At 48.4% G+C, this 18,562-nt stretch overlaps 1 protein-coding gene across 1 annotated transcript; it reads left to right on the forward strand.

The window, feature by feature from the left end:
• The first annotated feature begins 6,709 nt into the window (after nucleotides 1–6,709).
• Nucleotides 6,710–15,527, forward strand: PIGT (phosphatidylinositol glycan anchor biosynthesis class T). The gene is made up of 12 exons (XM_036417822.2): nucleotides 6,710–6,937; nucleotides 7,463–7,640; nucleotides 9,536–9,663; nucleotides 9,948–10,048; nucleotides 10,204–10,290; nucleotides 10,817–10,904; nucleotides 11,004–11,101; nucleotides 11,191–11,356; nucleotides 11,959–12,159; nucleotides 13,829–13,994; nucleotides 14,077–14,160; nucleotides 14,869–15,527. The coding sequence occupies exons 1-12, from the start codon at nucleotides 6,751–6,753 to the stop codon at nucleotides 15,119–15,121; spliced, it is 1,737 nt and encodes a 578-aa protein (XP_036273715.1). The 5' UTR covers nucleotides 6,710–6,750; the 3' UTR covers nucleotides 15,122–15,527.
• The last annotated feature ends 3,035 nt before the right edge of the window (nucleotides 15,528–18,562 follow it).

Here is an 18,562-nt window from a genome sequence, read left to right on the forward strand (position 1 = left end):
GAGCAGCTTGGGAAGACTTTAAATGGAGGGAAATAGCCACGAGGAACTGAAAAAATTCAGCTTGGCTGAACTCTTGAACTTGAGGAGGAGGTGAAGGGAGAGGTAAGAGATGACAATGATCAAGTCATAAAACGCTTAGAAGCCTGTACCCAGTTTCAATTTGACTGCTAGGAAAGTATCAGTAGCTTAAAGTACAGATTTATGTCCTCATTTTAAGCCCAAACTACAGGGCTCCTTAGTGGGCACCAGGGACCTGTTTGGCTCTTTTGCTCAGCCATCCCAGGCATGTGGCTCGAATTCTCATTGATATTTCATGTGTAAGATGACTGTTGAAGCCCCACCATCATATCCTTGAAACTGGCGGAAAGCAAGAGAAGAAATTGGAGAGGGGAAAAGCACACCCAGTAGTCTAGTCCCACGTCAAGAAGCATTTTTGGAAGTTTTATTCACTTTGATCTCATTGGCCAGCACTTGCTAACATGAGAAATGCTGTATGTATGGACATTTTATAGTCATAGGAACATGGTACTATCTAGAAGGAAGGAAATTCTGACCATTGGAAGGACAATTACCCTTTCAAGTCACTAAATTACCAATGCATCTGATTGCTTTTCTGCTTCTCAAACCTCTCAGAAGCTCATTGGCTACTGGGAAGGCTGGGGTAGTTCATTAGTAGAGCACACTGCTATCTTGGTAAAATCAGGGTTATATTACTAAGGAACAAGAGGACAAGGATAGGTAACTAGCAGTTTACATATTAGAGGCCATGTTAATGAATTTGAACTCTATTGGGAGTAGTGAAATGTTACAAGTGGTAAAATTTGTTAAAAGGATAATTCTAGCTGCAGTGTAGAAAATATATTGGAGAGAACAGGGTCAAGAGAGACATAAAACAACACAATAATCCATGCATGATGTAACTGGCCCAGAAGATTGCGGTGATGATAAGCTTAACTGGGTATAAACAAATGACACTTATTCAGTAATATTAGATGCCAGTGTGGAACATGTGCAAGACATTGAGCATGGCCTTAGGAGTGTAGTGGCAAAAAGACACAGTCCGGCTGTTACAGAGGTTAAAGTTTCAAGGAGCCCAAATATAAAATTGCAACTCTGGTGCTGGAAAGGAGTTAATAGCCTATTCAGAGAGGCCACTAGGTGTTTCCCTTGAGGAAGTGACATTTGAGCTGAGATCTGAAAGATGAGTGGGAGTAAACTAGGGGCAGAATGACTAGAGGGCCTCCTTACGGAATACTGATTGGAGAGGACCAAAGTGGGTGTCTGGAAACTAGATGATTGTAGCCAAATAGATGAGGTAATGGACTAGCGTGAGGGTGGTGGGGGTAGAAAAGCAGAAGGAATGAAGAGAGATTTAAGAGGCAAATTCCAGAAGATTTGATAGGTGGGTGAGAGAGAGGAAGGGGCCCTGGGTGCCACCATTGTTGTACAACAGGGTGCTTCACCCAGATGGCGAGTTTAGGAAAGAACCAGGTGGGGGAAGAAGATAATAAATTTGGTTTTGGACATGATGAGTTTGAGGTACTTTTGAGACATCAAAGGGGCCATGTAAAGTAGAGAGTTGGACCCATGAGTATAGGGTTTGGATGAGAGCATTGGGCTGGGAAGATAAATACAGGAGTTACCAATGCATAGGTGATACGTGAACCCATGAATGCCAACAATCTTGCCCAGAGAGAATGTGGCATTGAAAGAAGGGGTTATAGGATTCAGCCTTAAGGGACATGAAGTCTTTTCTCACTTTAGAAAAAGCAAATCATGCCACCCTTTCTTCAGACATCAAACACTAGCCATGGAACAGTGACCTTTAGCCTAAATCCCAAAGCTCTCTGTGTCACCGAGGCTGAGTGACAGGGCTTCAGTCTTCCCATAGTTCCATCCTGCTTTCACCCCTGCAGGAGACCATTGTAAGCGACAGTTCTTGTCTTTTCCTAGCGCTAGGGAGAAACTTGTGGGAGTTTTGTGTTTCTTTTGTCTAAAAGCCTCTGTATCCAAATTGAGATCATCCAGTAAGTTGGGTTAGGGCCCAGTATCATGTTAAATTGTGCAGTTCTCTTTGGTTGCTTATAACTATGCTGTACACATGGTCTCATCTGTCCTCTTGTGCCTTCTCTCTTCCTTTGGAGCAGCAAGGCTCAACCTCCTGTCTGACTGTGGCTGTTCATTCTCCTGGGCTGCAGCCCATAAGCTCTGCAGCTTTGCTATGCAGGGGTTCTTAGCTCCTGGGATCACTGAACGCCCCTCCAAGATGAGTGATGGGGAGCTAGACTGGCTTGGTTGCTGTATGTCAACAAACTTCTTAGTACCCAGGCATGTGATGCGAGGATCTGTGGGGCTTGAACAGGGAGTCTGCCTGGGAAGAGGGGTCTGTATACAGCCCTCTGGAGAGGTAGACGTGTTTGTGAACCGATGGGGAGTCTTCATTCAGCTGTTCTGAATCTCAGCCCTGCCTGGAAAAGTCTAGGGTCAGCTGAGACCCCAGGACTACTTCCTGGTTGGACAATGACCTCTTCTGCCAAACCGCAGGGGCTTGGCTGGCCTTCTGAGCCAGCATCTCCAGCTGGCTTCAGGCCACACAGTGCCCTTGGAGATGGGAGGAGGATTTGGAGCCAACTCCGAAGCAAACAGCCCAGCCTTTAGTCTCTCAGCCACAGTGTGGTTTCTTCTGTACAAACTAATCATAGGCTGGAAAGGAGGAAAGAAGACAAACTCATTCTATAGAGACCTGTGTGAGGAGGAGAGACCACAATGCAGGGGAAGATTCCCTGGAAGGCTCACTGTAGCAGTCCCCAGGAGGGCACGGAACTTGATACTGTGAACAGCACTAGAGGGTGAGGCAACATGGAACTGTGCTATGATGTTGTCTTGTGTGTTCGTTCAACATTACTGAGCACCTACTATATACCAGCTAGCCTCCTGGCTTAGGCAACAGAAATACCAAGGCAACCAAGAGTTCTTCCAGGAGCAGCCATGGCCAAGGATAATGGAAATGTAATGGGGGCCATAGCAGAAGTGCACAGAGGACTGGAGCACACTAGAGAGGGCGAAGGCAAGACTTCTCTGGGTCTTGAAAAAAAGAAAGAAAGCATAGAAAACAAAATCATAATCATAGTGATGGCAGCCACTTTTTTATTTTTTATTTTTTTTGATTTTTTACAGAGAGGAGGAGAGAGGAATAGAGAGCTAGAAACATCGATGAGAGAGAAACATCGACCAGCTGCCTCTTGCACACCCCCTACCGGGGATGTGCCCTCAACTAATGTACATGCCCTTGACCGGAATCGAACTTGGAACCTTTCAGTCCGCAGACCGATGCTCTACCACTGAACCAAACCGGTTTCAGCCACTTTTTAAAATTTTTAATTTTGAGATTGATAGTGTAGCCTCTAGTCCTGGCTCCATCCCCCACTGTGACCTTAAAACAATTTTCTCATTTCTGAACTGGATATAGCATCTACCTCAAAGAGTTGTTTGAGTAAATGTTATTAAGCAATTACTACATTCCAGATCCTACATGTACACACCTTGAATCCTTACAACAACCCTGAAAGTAGATTTATCCATTTTATAGAGGAGAGAAAGTGACACTCAGGTTGCTCATGCTCATATGGAGTAAAGGCTGGTGGGAGATTTGAACCCATATTTGTCTGACATCTAAACTCATGGCCTTCTAGTCCATGTCTAGTGGGACAGGAATACTGGATGGGAGCAGAGTGACATCATAATGAGATAATGACACTTTTTGACATGTCCTCTCTGGTTGGTTGGGGTATATCTTGGCAAACCTGCCTGACACTTCATTGAAGTAATGGTGGTGAATTTTACTAAGAGACCATGTGCAAAATTCTCTGTGAATGTGATCCCCTAGGGCAGCTGGAAAACCTAAAACAAGAACACTGGAACCTCTACAAATCCATAATAAAAAGGCAAACGAGCCAGTAAACATGAGGGGAGGGTGCAAAAACATTTTAATACACTTGTCACTAAAGGAAATGGCCAATAAACACATGAGAAGATGCTCAATATCATTAGGTACCAGGGAAATGCAAATTGAAACCATAATGAAATACTACTACACACATTCCCACATGGCTAAAATGCAAAGAAAAAAAAAAAAAAAAAGAACAAATGTTGACCAGAAACATACATTGTTGGTACAAGTATAAAATGATATATTTTGGAGAAAGGTCTGGCAGTTTCTTATAAAATTAAAGACTTGGATTATGAACACACAACACAGTGTACAGATGATTTGTAGTATTGTGCACCTGAAACCTGTATAATTTTGTTAACCAGCATCACCCTAATAAATTGAATAAAAAAGAAAAGAAACTGTGAAATTAAAAAAAAAATACTAGTTGCTATATTTGAAGTTCCAACAAGAGCAAAGATATTTCCCCACAATTTTCTAGTACAAATTGCCATATTTTCAATAAACACCGTATAATATTTGTGACTTAGAATCAAGATTCAAAACGTTATCTTTTGGTGCTACAAGCAGTCGAGCTTTTTCTGGTACTCAGGACAAGCAAAGGAAGTTTGTACCAAGCTTCCTGGGCCAGAGAATGTCCGCCTACCATGCGCCTCCTGGAAACATGGAAAACAAAATGACTCCCAGATCCTCCCATTTCCCTTGGTTACAGCAGTCGGACGGAGCCTGTTGGCTTAACTCCTGTGTGCTATTCGAGGTACACCCCCAAGCAGAAGAAAAGAAACCCAGTGATCCTGATTTATTCGATTTTTAATAAAAAGGTTGCAAAGGAATTCTGAAATTTTTGCTACAAGATTCATTTCAGCTGAATGCACATTAGTCCTTCACTTGGGAGAGATTCGCTATAAAGGGCAGGGACAGCAAGAGAGAGGAGTTGGAGACCTGACTTTACTTTGCCAAGATCAGCAGCCAGTGGAATGCTGACTGTGGTCATGCCATTTCAGTGCCCTCTCTTTAATTGAGAGAAACAAAAGGGGGGCAGGAGGGAGAGAGAAACATCAATTTTGCTGATCCACTTATTTATGCATTCATTGGTTGCTTCTTGTATGTGACCTGACAGGAGATCAAACCCCAAATTTGGCACATTGAGTCAATACTCTAATCACCTGAGCTACTCAGCCAGTGCTTGCTCACTCTTAATTTCCTTAGCTGGATAATCTGAGTGTTGATCATCTTTAATGTCTTTTCTAGTTCTAAAATAATATGACTTGGTGTTTATAATTGTGTGATTTGGCAGAAAGTTTGAATAGGTCTGTTGCCCAAGAACAAACTGACAGGAAAAAAAAAATTAAACATACATCTAGCCTACACTTTACTACTAAAATTTTACCCAAGGTGAGTGATAAATGTGTCTACAAAGTAAATTGCATGGTGGTCTAGTTCATAATAACTAAAAACTTGAAAGAGCTCAGGTGTCCATTAATAGGAGAATGGATAAACTATGATATATTAATATAATGCAATACTATACAGCAATAAAAAGAAACTGCTGATACATACAAAAACACGATTTCAAAGGCACCCTTTATATATGTATATATTTCAGAGAGGAAAGGAGAGGAGTGAGGAACATCAATGATCAGAGAGAACCACTGATCAGCTGCCTCCTGCACACAGCTAATGGGGGTGGAGCCCGGAACCCGAGCATGTGCCCTTGACCTGAAATGAACTGGGGACCTTCAGTCTGCAAGCTGATGTTCTATCTACTGAGGCAAACTAGCTAGGCCTCAAAAATATTCTTGCCATTAAAGAAGCCTTATACAAAAAGTATACGGGCTACTTGATTATTTCATTTGTAAGAAACTCTGCAACAGATTAACTTATTCTATGAAGAAAAAATCAGAACAGAGGTTGTCTCGAAGCTGGGGAGGAGGAGGAATGATTGGCAAGGGCCGTTAGCCAACATTCTCAGGCTTTAGGAATGTTCTATATCTTAAGAGTTTGGGTACACAGGCGAATGTATTTGTTGGACTCAGTGAATTTTCCCTTCATCATTGTGCATTTCATTGTATGTAGATTTTGCACTAAAAATGTAAACAAATATTGAACTCTAGTTAAAGATATGAATGCTGAAATATTTGTTACTTATGTCTGCAATTTATGCATTCATGAGCTTAACAATGACCCAAAACCATTGGACCAACTTGCAATTTATGCATTAAAACATACAGTGAGCTGAGGAATTTACAGAGCGATATGTAATGAAGCAAGCATAGTAAAATGTTAATGGTGGAATCCAGGTGAGGAGAAAACAGGTGTTCATTCTTTCGCCTTTGCGGTATGTTTGAAATTTTTCATAAGAGAAGGGCCAGCTATTTGGGGGTTTGCCGGAAAGCTCTGCCACCGGAGAATCTGGCTAGTTTTAGGACAGAGCAAATGGAGACACTAGAAGCTGAGGGAAGCAGGAGCACAGACCTGTTACCTCGAAAAAGTAATTAATCTTTATCAGTCTGTTTTCTCAACTACCACAGAGGCATTCGGTATTATTAAGCACTTTCTCGTGGGTGGGGCTACATCAAAATTGGGGGGATCCTCAATCCAGCACCCAGCCACCCCACAGACCCACCAGCCTCCTCACTCTCCCAGCGCCCAGCCCTAAAGGGCCTAGCCTGTCCGTTGCTCCGGTAACCGCACTCCCGTTTCCGGGATGGTGCCGGAAGTCACTTCTCATACGCTCTTCCGATTGGAGACTGGCCTTCCGTGGGGGCGGGCGCTGTTGGGGGGCGGAAGCGGCCGCAGGCATGGCGGCAGCCGTGCGGCTGGCCGCGCTGGTGCTGCTGCTCCGGGGGCCGGGCGGCTGGGGCCGTGCCGAGCCCCCACGCGACAGCCTGCGGGAGGAGCTCGTCATCACCCCGCTGCCTTCCGGAGACGTGGCCGCCACGTTCCAGTTCCGCACGCGCTGGGATTCGGAGCTGCAGCGCGAGGAAGGTGAGAGGAGGGACGCTGGCGTAGAAAGAGAACCGTGACACCTGCCGGGAGCGGGTGGGGGCAAGCCTCGCGGGAGGGGCCGAGTCGCCGGTGGGGTTCTGGTCCGTGGGCGAGGAGGCGGACAGACTGGGCCCGTGGGAGGAGGATGGGATCGTGATTGAAGAATCCCATTGTACCGCTGATGACACTCAGGTCCGGGGAGGGGCAGCGACTGCTAGCCCAGTGCTCGCCCCGCAGCTCCAAGCTGCCGCTCTGAACTTTAGTTGGAGCCCTCTGTCGACAACACTGGTGATGTTGTTGCTGGTTGCCATTTATACTAGGTGCTATGTTCTGGGAAAGATTCCTAGGAAGAGATGAGAGGTGTGGAGAGGTAAAGGCACTTGCTTAAGATCACATCGCTGGTAGCAATCTGGTCTGGAATTCACATCTCTCTGATCCCAGAGCCTTGCTTGGGTGTACTGCTTCTTTGGGGTGGCCGGAAACCCTCCCTCTAGGATCACCTCTCACCTGCTCCCCCTTCTCTAGTTTCTCATTATAGGCTCTTCCCCAAAGCCCTGGGACAGTTGATCTCCAAGTATTCTCTCCGGGAGCTGCACCTGTCCCTCACTCAGGGCTTCTGGAGGACTCGGTACTGGGGGCCACCCTTCCTGCAGGCCCCATCAGGTGCAGAGCTCTGGGTCTGGTTCCAGGACACCGTCACCGAGTGAGTGCGCACCTTGAGGCCTGTTGCAGGCCGCGGAGGGACTGTGGCAGGGGAAAGGTTGTCTTCTTGCCACTGCCATTGGGGACAGCAGTTCCATGGGGATAAAACTGCCCTGGAAGTAAGAAATAATGTTACCACTGAGTGGCATGCTTTCTTTTGCTGAATATACTTCTTTCCCCTACCTACTTCCAGAGGAGGTAACAAGTATCTCTGCAGAGGCAGATCACAAATAATTGAAGCTTACTTGGATGTAAGGCCAAACAAAATACTCTTGGGCTAGAATTGGCTTACAAGATGCCAGATCTCCGTATTAGAGGAACTGCTTTTGTTTGGGAGGGGAAGGGGCTACGTATTGCTATTGTACCAGTTTCCTCTTAATTCCACTAGGAAAAATCAATAGCACAAGTATGATAAAATAAATTTTAGGGCGATAATAGGGAGTGGTGGGGACTAGCAGGCTACAGAGCTTGAGAAGATGGCTACCACTCATCTCCTCTGGGTTATTGGTTTGGGAATAGAGGCCCACTGTTGTAAGATACTATCTCTCTTTTTAAAAAGAGATACATGAAATCTAGACTTTATTTTGAAAATTGGCAAATTGAAATACAGTAAGGTATTAAAAATGTAAGACATGTGGATCAGTGTTGTGCATCCCAAATGAAACACGGTTTTGGTTTGGGTAGAGCTTTCAGGCTTCCAGTGTGCAATCTTTATATGAGACTTGAAGCTTGGAGCAATTGAAAAGCCCTGAACGGAGGATTATCAGAAAAACCCAGGACAGCACTAAGGTGATATCAGATGAGGAGCAAGCAGTGCCCCCACAACTTGCTAATGGCTTCTCCCTGAACACTAGTTAGCCCCTGTCTTTCCCCCACCTGCTCGGCCGTCACTGTCTTCCCTCAGCTCCTAATTGCCTGTAATATGGAGCTGATGTTTAGATTTCTAGTTTTACGCTTTCTATGATTAATATAGAGAACATGATTAATATAGAGAACAGATCTGTTTTTGGTATTTCTCTATGAGAAAAACACCTGATTTGACTTGCGGGGTTTTTTTTTTTTTTTTTTTTTTAAATATATTTTATTGATTTTTCACAGAGAGGAAGAGAGAGGGATAGAGAGTTAGAAACATCGATGAGAGAGAATCATCGATTAGTTGCCTCCTGCACACCCCCTACTGGGGATGTGCCCGCAACCAAGGTACATGCCCCTGACCGGAATCGAACCTGGAATCTTTCAGTCCGCAGGCCGACGCTCTAGCCACTGAGCCAAACCGGTCCCGGCATTGCTGTGTTTTTTGTTTGTTTTTTTTAATCCCAGATTAGTTGTTTTCTCTTGTTCCGTGAATCTTTATGGATGTAAGACTTCCCACCCTGAACGTAGAACCCAGGCTCTATGACCTTCCTGCCCAGGGTCACAGAGAAGTATGGATCAGTGAGTGCTGTCAGCCTGGGAGATGTGGGGCACTTCACATGGTGGTGAAACACATCCGACTCGCTCCCTGTCCTCAGTTGCTTACATCCTAGTTGAGGAGAAGTGATGCTGAGGACAAGATGCTGCCACCCCTTAGCCGTTTCCCAGGAGAGCTTAGGGAGAGGCTCAGATGGTCAGAACCTCAGCAGCCCAGGTGGAGGCAGTGGTTGAGGAGGGGGCCTCCTTGGAAGTGGGCAGAGAGGAATGAGTGGGGCGTTCCCGGGCAGGAAGAGGAATCACCTGAGCAAAGAGCTGAGTGGCTGCAGGGAGCAAGGAGGAAGGGGCCGAGTAGGTGCAGTGATGCTGTTCCAGCTGCGTCAGCTAGCCGGTCTAACGGTGAAGCAGCCAGGCAGGCTTGGGGCAGGCTCTGGGACGGCAGCAGAAGCAGCTCTGGGACAGTGAGGGGTTTGTGTCTCCATCCAGTGTGGATACATCCTGGAAGGAGCTCAGTAATGTCCTCTCGGGGATCTTCTGCGCCTCTCTCAACTTCATCGACTCCACCAACACGGTCACCCCCACTGCCTCCTTCAAACCCCTGGGGCTGGCCAATGGTGAGAAGCCCTGTGGCCATTTCCTTCTCCCTGTTACCTCTTGCCCAAACCTTTGCTTCCTCTTTCCTCAGTGGGACCAGATCATAAATCCCCTGGGTGTGCAGGCCCAGAAGGCTTCCCAAGACTGTGCCATCTGTGCATTGCCTTCTCCCGGGGAGGAGAGGGTCCCGCTCCCAGCTGGGACTGTTAGGGTGGTGGCGCCAGAGCGGTGTATGGGGAGCAGGAGAGTGGGTCCTGAGGAGTGGGGGCTCAAGGCCCACCCAGACAGCCCTCTGTCTCCTCAGACACGGATCACCATTTCCTCCGCTACGCTGTGCTGCCGCGGGAGGTTGTCTGCACCGAGAACCTCACGCCCTGGAAGAAGCTCTTGCCCTGTAGTTCCAAGGTGAGGCCAGAGCTGTCCGAACGCAGTGGGAGCCCCAGAGAGTGGATGGAGTTAGCACATCCCTTTCTGCCGACAGCCAGGTGTTTGCAGATAGCCTCTGCCTCACGCCCAGGTGCCCAGCGCACTGACTTTTCCTCTCTTCCCGCCTCCTCCAGGCAGGCCTTTCCATGCTGCTGAAGGCTGAGCGCTTGTTCCACACTAGCTACCACTCCCAGGCAGTGCACATCCGCCCGATTTGCAGAGTAAGTCATGGCGAATGGGGGTGGGTGCCATCCAGAGGCTCTTAGAGAAAGTGCAGGCAAAGCACATAGCCCAGGCCGAGCCAGTAGTAAATGGCAGATACAGTGATAACTTCTGGGGGCATTGGCCACGCACCAAGGAAACCAAGTGGTTGCCTGGCAAGCATTCAAGAAATCTTTGTCACGGAGCTCCGTGGTTCAGAATAGCTGCGCAGTGTACCTGCCAGCTCCGCCGCTCCCCGGCCGGCATGACCTTGAGTGAGTCATTTTGTTTCCTGAGCCTGGTTTCCCCATCTGCCAAGTGAGAGTAATGGAGTAGTACTTCCCACGGTTGTTGGCGGTGGTTTCAGCTGCTGCGTAAAGCTGCTGGCACAGGGTGTGGCACAGGGTCAAGTGCTCAGTAGCGAGTGGTAGCAAATCGATGGGTAGGAAGATACATTGTAGGGACCACGTCTGTCCGGGTGGGAGTCCCTGAGGCTCTGGGGTTGGAGTGATATGTCCTCATCGCTGCTGTCTGGCCCTTGGGTAGAATGCTCGTTGTACCAGCATCTCCTGGGAGCTGAGGCAAACTCTTTCCGTTGTGTTTGATGCCTTCGTCACGGGGCAGGGGAAGAAAGGTAAGCTACCATGGCAACTTACCTCTTCTCACCCATTGCCAGCCGCACCCTGTCTGTGCACATCAGTCCTAGTCCCAGCCCCTGCTCTCTTCTCCCCAGACTGGTCCCTCTTCCGGATGTTCTCCCGAACTCTCACAGAGCCCTGCCCCCTGGCTTCAGAGAGCCGAGTGTACGTGGACATCACCAGCTACAGCCAGGTACCAAGGTCTCCAGCCATCCCCAATGCTCTACCCCCACCGCCAGTCTGCCCCTCCGCTCACTTCTCAGCCCTGCCCTGTGTCCCCAGGACAATGAGACTCTGGAGATGAACCCGCCTCCCCTCAGCACATACCAGGATGTCATCCTAGGCACCCAGAGGACCTATGCTGTCTACGACTTGTTTGACACGGCCGTGATCAACAGCTCCCGCAACCTCAACCTCCAGCTCAAGTGGAGGAGACCCCCAGAGAATGGTGGGTGAGGGTGGGCCTCACACACTGAGATGTCAGCTCATCGTCATGAGAGAACAGGCTAGTGGTCAGACTCAGACCTCTAGGGTCAGCATCTGGTTCTACATCCATGTCTTCAAAGCTCTCTGGCCTTGGGCAGGTGCTCCTCTGGAAAATGGGGACAGAAACACCTCGCAGACTAGATGAGATACGTAATGTAAAATATGGAGTTCGTTCATGCATGCATTTAATCAACAAACATTTTTTGAAGACAGAAGAGAGTATCTGCATCTGAGAAACAATGTCTGCTACTTGAGGTAGACATCCAACAATTGCAGCTGTGTTCATTGTTACCCAGGAAACGTGCAGAATACCATGAGAACACCTGGTATGGTTGGCAGGGCACAGCGCTCAGCACATACGAGTATTTAGGAAATAATAGTGACTTTATATTGCTGTGGGCTGGGGAAGATGGGGATGATTCCAGAACACAGGCTTCCCTATTCTGATAGTAAAGTTCTTCACCAAGTCCTCCTGGCTTTGAGACCCTGAGGGAGACCTGGGGAGTGCAGTGGGAGTGACCATGTCCTATAGGCGCTATTAACTGCTGACTTTGGTCTACACAGAGGCCCCGCCAGTGCCCTTCCTGCACGCCCAGCGGTACGTGAGTGGCTACGGGCTGCAGAGCGGGGAGCTGAGCACGCTGCTGTACAACACCCACCCGTACCGGGCCTTCCCCGTGCTGCTCCTGGACATCGTGCCCTGGTACCTGCGGCTGTACGTGCACACCCTCACCATCACCTCCAAGGGCAAGGAGAACAAGCCAAGTGAGAGCTGAGTCTCCCCACCCTGCCCACCTCGCTCTCTCTCCCTCCAGGTCCCCCAAAACCCTCATTTCTCAGGGTCATTCCTGAAGTCCATACCCCAGAAAAACTACACAGGCAGAAAACGTTGGGAATAAGTTTGACAAATGGAAAGGGTAGCCTCACTAATGCCAGGTCTGAAGTAATTTATAAAGCAAAAAAAAAAAAATCAACACTCAGATTGTGATTCTTAGTTTGACCTGAGGAGGGCAGTAGTTTCCTTTCTTTTTCCCTTTCTCCTTCCTGGGGCCCAGGCTCAGTCTTTTGTGATGGCTCACTGCCTCTTTCTGCTAGTGGAAGGGCTAGCAAGAACAACGGAGTATTGGGAATAAAGAAGACTACAAGCCTGGAGATAATGGTCTTTGCTTCCTTGGGAAGGGAAGAAGTGTCGTTTTTAAAATTTATTTTTATTTTCCATTATTTTTCTGAAGGGGAGTTAATATTTCCTGATTGCTTTTGTTAGGTGCCAGGATGGCACTAAATCATTGTTGTTCTCTGGAGTGGGCAGAGACTGATGCTTCAGAAAGGACTTCTCAGGGAGAATCATGGCACACACCAATGGCCAGGCTTCACGTCGTCTTGAAACCCTGTATTTTCTTTTTTTTTCTTTTTTTTTATTATTATTTTTTATATATTTTATTATTTTGTACAGGGAGGAAGGGAGAGAGATAGAGAGCTAGAAACATCGATGAGAGAGTCATCGACCAGCTGCCTCTTGCACACCCCCTACTGGGGATATGCCCGCAACCAAGGTACATGCCCTTGACCGGAATCGAACCCGGGACCTTTCAGTCCCCAAGCCGACGCTCTATCCATTGAGCCAAACTGGTCTCGGCGAAACCCTGTATTTTCAAGCCTGTGCTTAATAGTTTTACTTACTGTCAGCACCACCACTTGTACCACCTTCAAAATACCTGCTTTGAACAGCCTATCTGTGTATAATATTTTGTAGGTTTTTTTTTTTAACCTTTTGCTCTGGAAAACTTCAAATACAGCTGGAATAGTGTAATCAGCTCCCCTGCACCCGCCAGTAGCTTCAGCATTCTCCAGCTTCCTCTCATTTTTTATCATCCCCTTCTTCCTCACCCCCCACTTTTTTAGCGTGGCATATTGGGATGAGGCTTTGACCAACCGAGCTACTCTGCCAGGACTTAAGTCTCTTTTAATCTGTAATGGTTTCCTTGTTTTGTTTTATTGGGCAAGCTGGGTCATTTGTTGTACAGAATGTTCTACTTTCTGGATTTGTTCTGTCAATGTTTATGTGTTCCTCCATCCCTGTATTTCTTGGGTATGGATGGTTAGTACTAGGGACTTGATTAGATGCAGGTTCCCTGTTTTTGGCAGGAGAATGCCCAGGTGGTTCTGTGAACTTCTTGTTGCATCACTTCTGGCCCTTGGTGTCTGCTGCCCAGTTTTGGTGATGTGAAGATTGATCAGTTGCTTGCCTGGATGGCTGCACTGGAAACATCTTTTTCCTTTTTTGAGACCCTGCTCCCTCCCCTGAGCCTGCCCGGCTTCTCAGATCCAGAGCCTGGATCCGGGCCTCAAGGCCTCTATAGGTGGGGGAGGAGGTGCAGGTAGTCTAAAACCAGGGAGGAGGCATGGGTGATGCTTGAGCCTTGCCTGTCTCCAGGTTACATCCACTACCAGCCTGCCCAGGACCGGCTGCAGCCCCACCTCCTGGAGATGCTCATTCAGCTGCCGGCCAGCTCGGTCACCAAGGTTTCCATCCAGTTTGAGCGGGCGCTGCTCAAGTGGACCGAGTACACCCCGGACCCTAACCATGGCTTCTACGTCAGGTGGGCCACCACCCCCCTTTGCTGCCCCCGCCCTCTTGACCCACCTTACCTGCCACCAACCCACCTGCCTGCTTCTCTGCAGTCCGTCTGTCCTCAGTGCCCTTGTGCCCAGCATGGTGGCAGCCAAACCCGTGGACTGGGAAGAGAGTCCCCTCTTCAGCAGCCTGTAAGTGTGACCTCCGGTTCCTGCAGGGGGGCTGGGCTCAGTGTTGCCTCTTCCCCAGCAACGTGGAGATTTCACTCTGTCTTAATGAGAGTCCCGTGGTCTGTAATGTTAATACGGACTTTATAAAATGATTCTAAAGCTTCCAGAAGGATAGATAGGTGAGAAAAGCAGTGTGTAAAGCCTATATTTACTCAATGATGCTCTTAACAAGTATTTGGTTGAGCACTTACAGAATGCCAGGAACTCCAGAGAGCGCTGGCTGCCCAACAGTAAACAAAAGACTTGCCCCTGCCCGGCTACTGCTAACACATCCATGACCATGACCATGAATCTTCCTCCGCCTTTTCTCGGGGCCCTGAGAACCGCCAGGGGAGGGTCTGCTCTAGAGAGCAGCGAGGGCCCAGGTGGTGCTGGGAGTGTCCTGGTTGGTATCCAGGAAGGCTTCTCTGAGGAGACGGCCTTTAGCTGAGAGCGGACGGCTATGGAGGAGGCAGCCACGTGAGGGCAGGGCCCTTTCCCCCAGCACAGGCAGCTCCCCGTCCGCTTTGCGCATTGACCTTCATCTCGGGCGTCTTCTGTTGGAAAGGTTGGGAGGCTAAGAGAACTTGGAAAATCCCGACCGCCAAGCATTGGCCAGTGCAGCCCGAGGGGACGGGGTACGATAGGGAGAAGCAGGGGTCCTGCCTCACCACTCCTCCTGACCCCCAGGTTCCCAGTCTCCGACAGTTCTAGCTACTTCCTGCGGCTCTACACGGAGCCGCTGCTGGTGAACCTGCCCACGCCAGACTTCAGCATGCCCTACAACGTCATCTGCCTCACGTGCACCGTGGTGGCCGTGTGCTACGGCTCCTTCTACAATCTCCTCACCCGGACCTTCCACATCGAGGAGCCCAGGACGGGCGGCTTGGCCAAGAGGCTGGCCAACCTTATCCGGCGGGCCCGCGGCGTCCCCCCCCTCTGAGACTCGGAGACCCTGAGACCCGACCCTTCGTAGCAGGGGCTGCTGTTTCTCTCTGGGGAGGGGCGGTGTGACCCCCACGGACCGTTTCTGGTACTTGCTCTCCCGCACTGCCCCCGGACTAGGCCGGGGTTCACAGCTGCACTGCGTAGTGCAGTAGCAATGAGCCAACGTGGTGTTTGAATTTAAATTAACTTAAATTAAAGCTTCACTTCCCCCGCTGTGCTAGCCACATTTCAGGTGCTCAGTAACCAGAAGTGGTTAAGTGGCTGCTGTATCGGGCAAGCACTTCCCATCAGCGCAGGAAGTTCTCTCGGGCGGCACTGGCCTACGTCCCGGCCGAGCTGCCATGGTGGTGTGGTAGATGGGATTTACTGGTTGTGGAATAAAATTGGCTGCTTCCTTGGTTCTTTGCCTCCTGTCTCCTTAGGACTGGGAAGAACTGGGGACTAGGGCTTATTTGCTAAACTCCCCTATCTCCTCCCACTGCAGCCAGTCTGCTTATTCCTCCCCTACTGGCCTCCTCTGACAGTGGTTCCCAGACTCCCTGGGTTTGGCTGGGAGCGTTTATGTAAGCACATCCATGACCATGAAAATGAATCATCCTGCGCCTTTTCTAGGGCCCTGAGAACTGGTTCCCTATCAGCAAGGGCAGAGCTGCAGAGGCGGGAGCTGTGTGTGGTGGTTTTCTAATGATCACCACAACTATCTGTTTCCCACCAGTAAGTGAAAATGATGCGGCTTTCTGGGGTCCAGACCCTGTGGATTCAGTTGGACTGGGTGTAGCCTGGCCTTCAGGTTTTTATCAGGCTCCTCATGAGCTTGTGTTGCAGGTGGTCCTTAGAGCGCCCATGGGCCTTGAAGCCAGGCCCATTGGGGTGAAGACTTCTGATTATATAATTCTGGTTTCCTGTAAAACAGGTCCTTAGGTGGATGCCCATCCCTGCCCTGTCTTCCTTCTTTTCCTCTGGCACAAGTGGCATCAACTGTATGAGTGACTTGCAGTCTGTCCCTCCCTCCAGTCATAGCGGCTTGGCTTAGAATGCCCTGTTCCACCAACCACACACCCTATTCACCTGCCCGAGCCAGATGAGTAGTTGCTTCCTCCAGGAAGTCTTCCCTGAGGACTGCTCTGGGTGCCCCTTCCTTCTCCCACAGCTCCCTGAACTTGCCTTTACATATTCATTATCACCCTGGGTGTTATTTTCCTTTCATTTTCATTAGACTATGGGCTTAGTGGCTCAGGGGCTGAACCTGACATAGGTCAGGACATGTAAGTGCTCAGTTAGCAAATGATAAATGTATGAAAGGATATAGGCTATTCTGGCGTGGGACTTGGAGTCCAGGGGTAGGGATGGATAGGATGAGGGGCACCGGTGGACCCCACAAGTAAGAGTGCAACTGTCTTTAACACAATGGTAGTAGTGATGCTCATGGAGCCAACACAAATGGGACTGTTTAGGTTGTCTCTGAGGGTTCCTAAGAGCCCTCAGAACACGTAAGTGATGTGCTCATCTATGTGTGAGTACGAAGGGAGCAACTTAATCAAGACACTTTGACTTGCGTTTATTCCCAAAGCAGTAAATAAGCAGCGTGTAAATGTGAAGGCCCAGGCGTGTGGATGTCTGACGGTAAATCGTCTTGGCAGTCTGCATGGAGCATGGAGTTGTGGCCTGGCTGTCTTTTATACCCTGCCAAGGCCGCACCTGGAAATGACACCCTTACTATGTCATGTGATCTGTGCAGTGACAACACTCCGTATCCCTAGCCTAGACCGCCTCCCTGAATCCAGGCTGCCACGCGCACTGAGTGGCTAGAGGCATCTCAGATATAATATCTCCAAAACTGAGCTTATGATGCTCGCTACCCTCACCCTAAACATGCTCACCTGTAGTCGGCTCATCTCTGTTAATGGCACCTCCTCTTTCCAGTTGCCCTAGCCAAAAACCTTGGAGTCATCCTTGATTCTTCTCTCTCACACCCCCTGTGGACCCCATCAACAAGTCTGCTTTACCTTCAGAATCCACCAGAATCCAACTCTTTGTTACTACATCTCTACTATCGAGTTATCAGCGAGATAGACGCACACAAACCAAAAACATATGGAATCAGTGCTGTGATTCAGTGAGCCAGGGAAGGCTTGATTCAATTTTCTGAGAGAGAAGAAAAGGATGGTTAGTTCTGACTTGGCACATAGCAGGTGCTCAGTTCTCCCTTTCTTTCTTTTTAAAAAAATATATTTTATTGATTTTTTACAGAGAGGAAGAGAGAGGGATAGAGAGTTAGAAACATTGATGACAGTCATATGGGTGCTTCCTTGTAGGTAACTAACTGTTTTTCTCTTGCTGCTTTTAATATTCTCTCTTTGTCTTTTGCTCTTGGCATTTTAATTATGATGTGTGGTCCTCTTTGGATTCCTTTTGTTTGGGGTTCTCTGTGCTTCTTGGACTTGTAAATATTTCTTTCACAGGTGGGGGAAGTCCTCTGTCATTATTTCTTCAAATAGGTTTTCAGTATCTTGCTCTCTCTTCTTCAGGCACTCCCTAATTCTGATGTTGGTACGTTTGAAGTTGTCCCAGAGACTCCTTACACTATCTTCATATTTTTGGATTCTTTTTTCTTTTTTTCTTTTCCAGTTGAGTGTTCTTTTGCATCTTTGTATTTCAAGTCTTTGACTTGATTCTTGCAATCCTCTAGTCTGCTGTTAGATATCTGTATAATATTTTTTATTTTAGTCAGTGTATGCTTAATTTCTAGTTGGTCCTTTTTCATATCCTTGAGGACCTCGCTAAATTTATCTTTTTTATAGAAAATTCTTGAAAAACCTTATAATCATGGTTTTGAATTCTATATCCAGTGATTTGCTTTCCTCCATTTCTTTCATTTGTGATCTGTTTCTTTGTCTCCACATTTTGGCTGCTTCCCTGAGTTGGTAGAGGGGCTTTGCGTGCTAGGTGTCCTATAGGGCCCAGTGGCTCAGCCTCCCCAGTTACCTGAGGTGGACACTCTTGGTGCACCCCTTTGTAGGTTGTGTGCACAGTCTTGTTGTAGTTAAGCCTTGATTGTTGTTGATATCACTGGGAGGAATTGACCTCCAGGCCAATAGGCTGTGAGGATCAGCACAGAACTTCTGTGCTGGAGACACCCTTATGGGAGAAGACTTGCAAAAGCCTCTGTGCTCAGCTTGGATGGGGCGGAGTCTCAGGGCGGAGCAAACAGCAATGGTTTCCTGCCAGCCCAGCCCTAAAAGGCCCCTGGGTCTCAGTGTCCCATAGTAATCGCTGCAAGCAGCTCTGAGAGACAGCTGCCCTCGAGTTTTGCCTGCTGCCAGACAGTCCAGTTTCTCCCTGTATGAGTCTGGGTCCCCAGCATCTCACCTAGAACTGCAGTTCAGAGCAGTTGGGAACTTTTGTCTCCCTCCTGCTTGAGAAAGCCAGCCACGTA

The sequence above is a fragment of the Pipistrellus kuhlii genome, unplaced genomic scaffold (assembly GCF_014108245.1).
Source record: "Pipistrellus kuhlii isolate mPipKuh1 unplaced genomic scaffold, mPipKuh1.p scaffold_m20_p_6, whole genome shotgun sequence".
Classification (NCBI taxonomy): Eukaryota; Metazoa; Chordata; class Mammalia; order Chiroptera; family Vespertilionidae; genus Pipistrellus; species Pipistrellus kuhlii.